This window comes from Conger conger, chromosome 5 (assembly GCF_963514075.1).
Source record: "Conger conger chromosome 5, fConCon1.1, whole genome shotgun sequence".
In the NCBI taxonomy this organism is placed as follows: domain Eukaryota; kingdom Metazoa; phylum Chordata; class Actinopteri; order Anguilliformes; family Congridae; genus Conger; species Conger conger.
In genome coordinates, this window is record NC_083764.1 from 63,303,479 (window position 1) to 63,312,626 (window position 9,148).

The 9,148-nt window shown below is 47.1% G+C and overlaps 1 protein-coding gene across 1 annotated transcript in view; it reads left to right on the forward strand.

Moving 5' to 3' along the window:
* The first annotated feature begins 1,094 nt into the window (after positions 1-1,094).
* The window catches only part of LOC133128971 (signal-transducing adaptor protein 2-like), a 13,494-nt gene continuing 5,440 nt past the window's right edge, over positions 1,095-9,148 (forward strand). The window contains exons 1-3 of the mRNA XM_061242778.1: positions 1,095-1,635; positions 7,166-7,237; positions 8,702-8,821. Coding sequence (XP_061098762.1) covers positions 1,534-1,635; positions 7,166-7,237; positions 8,702-8,821 — 294 coding nt within the window. The 5' untranslated portion in view covers positions 1,095-1,533. The remainder of the gene's footprint in view (positions 1,636-7,165; positions 7,238-8,701; positions 8,822-9,148) is intronic.

Genomic DNA, 9,148 nt, shown 5'->3' on the forward strand with positions numbered 1-9,148 from the left:
GCTGTGCACTGCACGTTGTGTCGGCCTGTGTTTACAATTTATCTTCGTCTTCGCCATTTCTCCGCATGGGACAATTTGCCCCCATTTCTCCCCCGTTTATAGCACTGGTTCCCAGTGCACGTGTATGCTGGTTATTGGTTCCAACCACAATTGCAAATCCCAGAATTTTAACATGCTATTAATTTTAAATTAATTTCGTGCTTAGAGTGGATTATTTATTCATTCTCATAAACCACATGTCAGAAAAGAGGTATTCGTGCCAGGAATTAAATTCCCAGGTTCATATTGGGATTTTTGTGCTGAATTGCAAACCATTACATAAGTGGTAAGGTTTCTGGATCAAATGAAAGACTTGGGTTAATCAATGGATTCCTAATTAGGCTCCCAGACACAGGAGTTTAACTTAATTGTTCCCCCTTTCATAGCCTATTAACATTTTTATGTCATTGTTTGCTATTTGTAGCACAATATGAACCAGTAAAATTAATTATTTGTGCACAGCATGCATACATATTTCTGGCAATGTGGCATAAGAGGGTATATAATCCATCTAAGCACGAAAAGTACTTAATAAAAATGAACAGATTGTGTTCTGGGATTGCGATTGTAGTTGGAATTAAAACCGGCATACACAGATACACAGGGGGGCCCAGGACCGAATTTGGGTACCACTATTTAAGAGTAGTCCTCCAATAAACTCATTAAGTTTCCCTTGCTTTAACTATGCTGCCTATTCAAAAGTAACGTAAAGTAGCGAAAATGTGCTTGACTACTGCTTTGTATATTTTTCAGCCTGCCTGATCTTTGTGGATGGGTAAATTCCCTAAAGTCAGATTTGCCAACTTCAGCTGATGTAGCGCCACACCAGCCGTCGCGGCGTGGGCGCATATTCAGACTATATATCGGGCAGGCGAGGGAATTTGCTGGCGTCGCGTCAGCGAAGCGTCGACGGACCAATCGGCGACCGCAGTGGGCGTGAACTCGTAGTAAACACCTGCTTAGATTGGCAGACGCGTTCAATAGGAGTGAATCTTACGGGCAGAAATATAACCCGAGTATTTTTGATGGGATTTTTCATTATCCGTTGACAGCGCTGAAAGCAAAATGTCGCTTTAGGCAGAATAGGCTAGTGCATGAAAGAAGCAAAACAATGTCATACAAAGGATAGTGTTTTAATAAGCTCTTTGTTCGAGTCTCCTTGTCTGACTCACCAAGTAGCATAATGCCTAGTACGCATTCTTACGTTTCATCGGCAGATTTAAGCATCTGAACTGGAGATTTTTTTTTCAGTCACGTGTTTTCATCCAATTAACAACTGACAATTAGTCTGGTGTAGTTTCGGTCAAAACCGTAACATTTTTTTTGCTTTTTGCACGTAGATCAGACACAAAAACATTATTTAGTTTTAAACGTTACCGTTGGTTCTTAGTCGGGGGTGCGGGCAGGGGGGAAGGCGAGGCATTGCCCCTGTTACTTTAGTCTACAGTTGAGAGGCATCCCTTTGTCCCGCTGCTCCCGAGTTTGCGGCTCTTCATGGCGGCCACGACATCCACAAAGCGTGCGGGGCGACCGCGGTCGCAGCTGCCCGCCTGCTACCACGAGGGTTACCTCGAGAAGAAAGCGTCAAAGGAGAAGGTAATCCTCCTAATTTTGTCCGCCCCCCTCCCTCATATTTAGCTAAATTAGTTGCGTGTTGTGTCGTTGCCTCGTCGCTTCATCGCTCGCGCCGGCACCTGCTAAATCAGTTGCGGCCAATACCCCAGGCACGATATGGAGTAAGGTGGACGGCGTGGTGGATGAAAAGCACTGGCACATTTGTAGGCTACTGCAAATGCGTTTTGCGGTGCCCAAATTGCCAATACACACGTATGGAATCGCTGAACTTGCACGCATATCCCCCCCCCCCCCCTCCCGATATCACTGTTGGAAGGAGACGTGCCTGGATTTCGTTGCTTGTCGTTTTTTTATTTTATTTTTTTCTAAAGAACGAAACCTGAAAGGACACAGTGTCGGTTCAGCGTGGACTGAAAGTGTTGCACTGTGCTTGAGACATGAACAGTAATTCTTTGTCCAGGCGGCGAGATCTCAGTGATGACATGACTTAATTCATTCAAGTTGTTGATGTGTGGCGGTCGTCAGTATAGCCTACTGTAATACAGTATACCGGTATATCAGTAGCATATTTATACCGGTTATTTCAAGCCGTCTCCTCATAGACTAGCCTAGACAATAGCGCACAGCCTGCTCTGCTGTTATGACATTGCGCGGTTCTGCGTGTAACCGTGCGCAAAAGTGTTGTAATCTTGGAATTTAATGTATACAATGCGCGAAAAGCATGCAGGTTTCTCGTGTTCCTGGATTGGATTTCGTAAATTCGTGTGTGAAATAATTGTCACGTCACGTCCACATTGCTCAATCACACCCACGGGGGCAGCCTATGTAACACTTCACAGAGAGTTAACCTTTACCGCTAATGGATCTCACCGCGAAGAGCTCTGTGTGCGGTGTTAAGGGCCCGTACTTAACATTTACTTGTGTTGAGATCGTTCCCTGCTCGAGTGCATCGAGACGGGCACAGGTGCACTCGTTTATTGAAGGCACGGCGTACTTTTACGAAACCGAATGGGTGTTAATGTTTCAGTAGAGGAGCTGTTACAGGGAAGCTATAATATCTGTCATCATCAAATAACACGGAACATGGTCAGGATAAAAAAATAAATAAAAAAAAACGGTCACACTGTGAGAGACGGACTTCCCTGTCTGCCTGTGCGTTTATCTGTTACAGGGCTAACCAATTCTCCATTACTGTGTATACATCAATTTGCATCACATAAGCGCGTGCAAATGATCCCGTCTCTCCGGGTTCCGTCCAGTCCCGTGAGCGTTGGTTCATTATGCGTTAGGCGACGCTGATTGAGCCGGGGAAAGATTTATTCAATTTTGGCGAGCTGGAGCGCATTTTTCGCCAGCCGGTTTCTGGGGGGGGGGGGTCGTGTTTTGCAGTTTTTGGCTGTAGTTTTTGCGCTGCAGCGTAATGACTTGGGTGGAGTGTTTTTGGGAGGGTGAATGTTAAAAATGGGAAAGGCACTCCAGGGAAAATAGCACTTTTTTTTTTTTTTTTTTTCTTCTTTTATTACTATTATTCATTTACACATTCAAAGCGGGCGGTGCTCCTCTGACGGTCGCCGTGGAGATAATTGAGCAGCTGTTAGTGGGGAAAGAGGGGTGTGTGTGGCACAGCGCCGGTGGGGGGGTTCGGTGGGGGTGCCCCCCAAGGGAGATTGCAGTGAAAAGAACAAAGAGGGCGGAGAGCAGGCAGGATGACAAAAATGTGAATTTAAAGCACCCCCTGCTTTTCCCTGGCGCTAATCAGGCCTGCGATATGGTGCCAACTCCTGCTCTTAATTACATCATTAAGATGACTTTTTTGTAAAAATTTTTTTGGTCTTGCTTTTTTGATGTAGTCATCAATTACAGCTGTATCCTTGGTGAAAATGTTTCCTTGTGGTCCGATATACAGAATGACGGAACTGGCATGTTTGGTGTACAGCTGTTTAGAAAATTTAGCTAAAGCAACTAAAGAGAACAACTGAAAACCAACACGCATACACACACACACACACACACACACACACACACACAGAAATAACACACCCATAACACGCGTACATACATCACACACCCACAAACTCAAACACACACACGCACATATCACACACATGCACACCCACACACGCACATATCACACACATACATACACACACACACACACATGCACAGAAATAAGTCATAACACATGTACATATATCACACACACACACACACACACAAACGCACACACACTCACACACATACAAATAACACACGCACATATATATCACACACACACACACACACACACACACACAAAGGCCTTTCAGGAATGGAGTTTTGCACCCCTGGTTTAGAGAATAAAAATGTCAGGGGAGGTGGTGGGCGGGGGTTGGAGGGAGTGAGCTCCAGGCTCAGCTCAGCTGAGGCAGGGGGGATGTCACTCATTGGCATCGCCATGGCGAGGGCCGAGGGCCATGCCTGTGGCAGACGGGCTCCCTGGGGTCCCTGGGGTCCCAGGGGTGAGGGAAGAAGGTTAAGACCTCCAGACTGGGGCCCGGGACCATCTGCCCCCCCTGGCTCTCTGGAAGCTTGTGTCAGGGCTGACAGGCCAGTTTTTTTGGCTCCTTTCACTAATGAACCCTAATATGCCAGTGGAATTTAACCTTCTGAAAATGCCTTGGAAGTAAAATACTGTGTCAGTATGATTTGTTATCTAGCTGATGCTTTTGTCCAAAGGGACTTCCAGTTGATTAGACTTATGTATATGACAGCAATGTGGGGTTCAGGGCATTGCTTGAGGGCCCAACGGCCGCATGGATGACCGGGGCTTGAACCATCAACGTTCCGGGTCCCAGTCATGTACCTTAGCCAATAGGCTACAGGCGGCCCTTCTATATGCAAATATACAAAATATTACTCACATATCACATATGACTGTATGTATAGTTTTTTAAAAGTGCTGTGTTGTACACATATACATATATATATATATATATATATATGACATGGCTCAGGCAGTAAGAGCAGTCGTCTGGCAGTCGGAGGGTTGCCGGTTCGATCCCCCGCCCAGGCTGTGTCGAAGTGTCCCTGAGCAAGACACCTAACCCCCAAATGCTCCTGACGAGCTGGTCGGCGCCTTGCATGGCAGCCTATCGCCGTCGGTGTGTGAATGGGTGAATGAGAAGCATCAATTGTACAGCGCTTTGGATAAAGGCGCTATATAAATGCCTGCCATTTACCATTTACCATTTACCATTTATATATATATATGTGTATATATATGTGTGTGTATATGTATATGTATATGTATATGTGTGTATATATGTCTATATATATGTATATGTATATGTGTGTATATATGTCTATATATATGTATATGTATATGTGTGTATATATATGTGTATATATGTGTGTGTGTCTGTGTGTATGTATATATATTCAAAAGGCTACATACAGTACGTACAATATATTGTAACATATCACATCTCCATAAGGGAAGCAGTTAATTCAGGTCATTGTTTGGCAAAAAGTGTGCCTTCATTTTTTTTTTTTTTTTTTTTTTTGAATTTCTGAAATGTTCTGCTGATGGAAATGATGCTGTAAAAACACTGCAGGGACTAAGGTTCTAGTAATGCTGTCTGCGCTCCCTGCCTTTACTGGAAGAGAGATGTACCCGTGCGGTTTATACACGATGCCGCTCGGTAAACAAAGAGTTGAATGAACTCTGGTGGGTGGAATATTGTTTGATAAGCGGGAGAAGGCAGGATGGGGGGGTGGGGGTGGATATTCCCCTCCTTGCTCATACAGGGCGGCCTGTAGCGTAGTGGTTAAGGTACATGACTGGGACACGCAAGGTCGGTGGTTCTAATCCCGGTGTAGCCACAATAAGATCCGCACAGCCGCTGGGCCCTTGAGCAAGGCCCTTAACCCTGCATTGCTCCAGGGGAGGATTGTCTCCTGCTTCGTCTAATCAACTGTACGTCGCTCTGGATAAGAGCTTCTGCCAAACGCTAATAATGTAATGTAATGTATTTCCACGTTCTTATTGACTTACACGTCCGTTATTAAACCAGGTGTGCCAAACTCTGCTTCCTTATGGGTAAAAAAAACCAGATGTAAAGATTGTTTCCTTAAGTGGCCGTATCTTTACAGCGTCTCAACTCAAAGTCCAGAATTCCTTACTGGAACCCTTCTGGCGAACCACGCCCGTTTTTTACTGTGGCTGTGTCTCTCACGCGGGTAATTGAGGTCAGAACTATAGAATCCCTCCCCACCTTCAAGCGCAAGCTGAAGACACACCTCTTCAAACAGCACCTCTCCCCATCCCTCCCTACCTCCCTGTGAACCTTAATTGTTGTCTCTGTGACTTGTGTATCAGTATTTTAGTTGGCTAGGTAAGCAGTGTTTGGATAGTTAACTTTGGTGACTTTTGCTCTGTTTGTTTGTTTGTTCAAAAAAAAAAAAAAAAAAAAAAAAAAAAAAATGGCCCTTGTCCTTATCTTTGTTGTACAGGTAGCAGTTGAAATTGTACTTACCTCTAGGGTCTTTCAGCGAACTTATCCCTGGTTATGGGTATGCACTTTGTTGTACGTCGCTCTGGATAAGAGCGTCTGCCAAATGCCAATAATGTAATGTAATGTAATTACAGCAGTGGATTTTGCAGGGAGTGGCGGTCCACTCAGACCCCACTGCTACAATCCCAAACAACGTGGATGTTTTCTGCTACGATCCCAAACAACGTGGACGTTTTCTGATACGATCCCAAACAACGTGGATGTTTTCTGCTACGATCCCAAACACGTGGATCATAGCAGAAAACAAACATTCTTGTTCTGAAAAATGTAATTTTGTAAACTGGTTTTCTTGAAAGAGAAGAGCGAGGAAAAGAGTAATAAACATTAAAAACTGGTTTGTCTGCCTGGTGTTTATATGAAAATCTTGCAGCCGGAGTCTGTAGTCACTCTAACAGGCAGAGTTCCTCTTGTGCGTGAGCGTCAGAACGGCCTCGCCAAAGCGCTCTGGTGCAGCGGGCCTTGGCTTGAGCTTAGCGCCTCTGTGCGTTTTTTTGGACCGTAAACTCGCCTCCACGCGCTCCCACGGAGCCAGGGATGGCTGTGATAACAGGAAGCGGGTGCGTTTGGGCTCGAAAGTTCCTGTTTTGGTAACGTGACCGAGGAGCTGCCCCGGGTGTGCAGGGAGGGGATGCGGCATATTTATTTATTTATTTATTCATAATTCAAACTGATTGCAAACTTAATAATCTTTTGTCATTGTTTTATTGCTCTGTTATTGTTGTTTATCAGTTGTTTTTCTCTGTGTGCACTTATGGCTGCTAGCCATTGTATGAAAGGTGCCTTATGAAGTTTATTATTAGAGCCTTATTGACATGTATTAAATTAAATGTATCCTCCCTTTCTCTCTCTCCTCCCCCTCCCTCTCTCTCTTACTCTCCTCCATCCCTCCCTGTTTCCCTCCCTCTCCCTCCCTCCCTCTTCCTCTGTCCCTCTCCCTCTCTCTCCTCCCTCCCTCCCTCTCCCCCTCCCTTCCCTCCCTCCCCCTCTCCGTCCTGCAGGTGTTCCGGAGGCTGTGGACGTGTGTGTGTGGAAACACTCTGTTTTTCTTCAACAGCCACAGGGACAGCGAGGTGAGTGTGTGTGTGTGTGGAGTGTGTCAGCGAGGTGAGTGTGTGTGTGTGTGGAGTGTGTCAGCGTGGTGAGTGTGTGTGTGTGTGCAGTGTGTCAGCGAGGTGAGTGTGTGTGGAGTGTGTCAGCAAGGTGAGTGTGTGTGGAGTGTGGAGTGTGTCAGCAAGGTGAGTGTGTGTGGAGTGTGTCAGCGTGGTGAGTGTGTGTGGAGTGTGTCAGCGTGGTGAGTGTGTGTGGAGTGTGTCAGCGTGGTGAGTGTGTGTGGAGTGTGGAGTGTGTCAGCGTGGTGAGTGTGTGTGTGTGTGGAGTGTGTCAGCGGAGTGTGTGTGGAGTGTGTCAGTGAGGTGAGTGTGTCAGCGAGGTGAGTGTGTGTGGAGTGTGTGTGGAGTGTGTGAGTGTGTGTGGAGTGTGTGTGTGTGGAGTGTGTGTGGAGTGTGTCAGTGAGGTGAGTGTGTGTGTGTGTGTGAGTGTGTGTGAGTGTGTGTGAGTGTGTGTGAGTGTGTGTGAGTGTGTGTGGAGTGTGTGTGGAGTGTGTCAGTGAGGTGAGTGTGTGTGTGTGTGTGTGTGGAGTGTGTGTGTGTGGAGTGTGTCAGTGAGGTGAGTGTGTGTGGAGTGTGTCAGTGAGGTGAGTGTGTGTGGAGTGTGTCAGCGTGGTGAGTGTGTGTGTGTGTGTGTGTGGAGTGTGTCAGTGAGGTGAGTGTGTGTGTGTGTGTGTGAGTGTGTGTGGAGTGTGTGTGTGTGGAGTGTGTCAGTGAGGTGAGTGTGTGTGGAGTGTGTCAGTGAGGTGAGTGTGTGTGGAGTGTGTCAGCGTGGTGAGTGTGTGTGTGTGTGTGTGTGTGTGGAGTGTGTGTGTGTGTGGAGTGTGTCAGCGAGGTGAGTGTGTGTGGAGTGTGTCAGCGTGGTGAGTGTGTGTGTGTGTGTGTGTGTGTGTGTGTGGAGTGTGTCAGTGAGGTGAGTGTGTGTGTGGAGTGTGTCAGCGTGGTGAGTGTGTGTGGAGTGTGTCAGCGTGGTGAGTGTGTGTGTGTGGAGTGTGTCAGCGTGGTGAGTGTGTGTGTGTGGAGTGTGTCAGCGAGGTGAGTGTGTGTGGAGTGTGTCAGCGAGGTGAGTGTGTGTGTGTGTGGAGTGTGTCAGCGTGGTGAGTGTGTGTGGAGTGTGTCAGCGAGGTGTGTGTGGAGTGTGTCAGCGAGGTGAGGAAGTTAGACCAGCTGTAGCCCGCACACCTCAATGCGCAGCCTACCTGTGCTCGTGGCCTTCATACTTCCAGTCGTTCCAGTCGTTCCAGTCGTTCCGGACGACCCTTCACTGCTCGCTCAGCCTAACTGCGCTCACTGACTGACTGCAGATTAAACAAGCAATCTGTGGAAAGCTGCGCACACCTGTCAGCAAATCAGAGCTGCACTGACCATCTCTACTTTTCTTTGTGTGTGTGTGTGTGTGTGTGTGTGTGTGTGTGTGTGTGTGTGTAGTATGTGGAGAAGCTGGAGCTCAGTGGTTTTCTCTCCATGGCGGATGACGGGAGCAGAGACCGGAATCTGGAGGCGGCGCGATTCAGTCTGCGGCTGAAGGACGGGGAGGTGAAACTCACGGTGAGAAACTATCTACTACACCCCAAAACTACACCCCAAAACCGCCTACTACACCCCAAAACGACACCCCAAAACCGCCTACTACACCCCAAAACTACCTACTACACCCCAAAACCGCCTACTACACCCCAAAACTACCTACTACACCCCAAAACTACACCCCAAAACCGCCTACTACACCCGAAACCGCCTACTACACCCCAAAACTACACCCCGAAACCGCCTACTACACCCCAAAACTACCTACTGCACCCCAAAACAGCCTACTACACCCCAAAACTACCTACTACACCCCAAAACTACACCCCGAAACCCCCTACTACACCC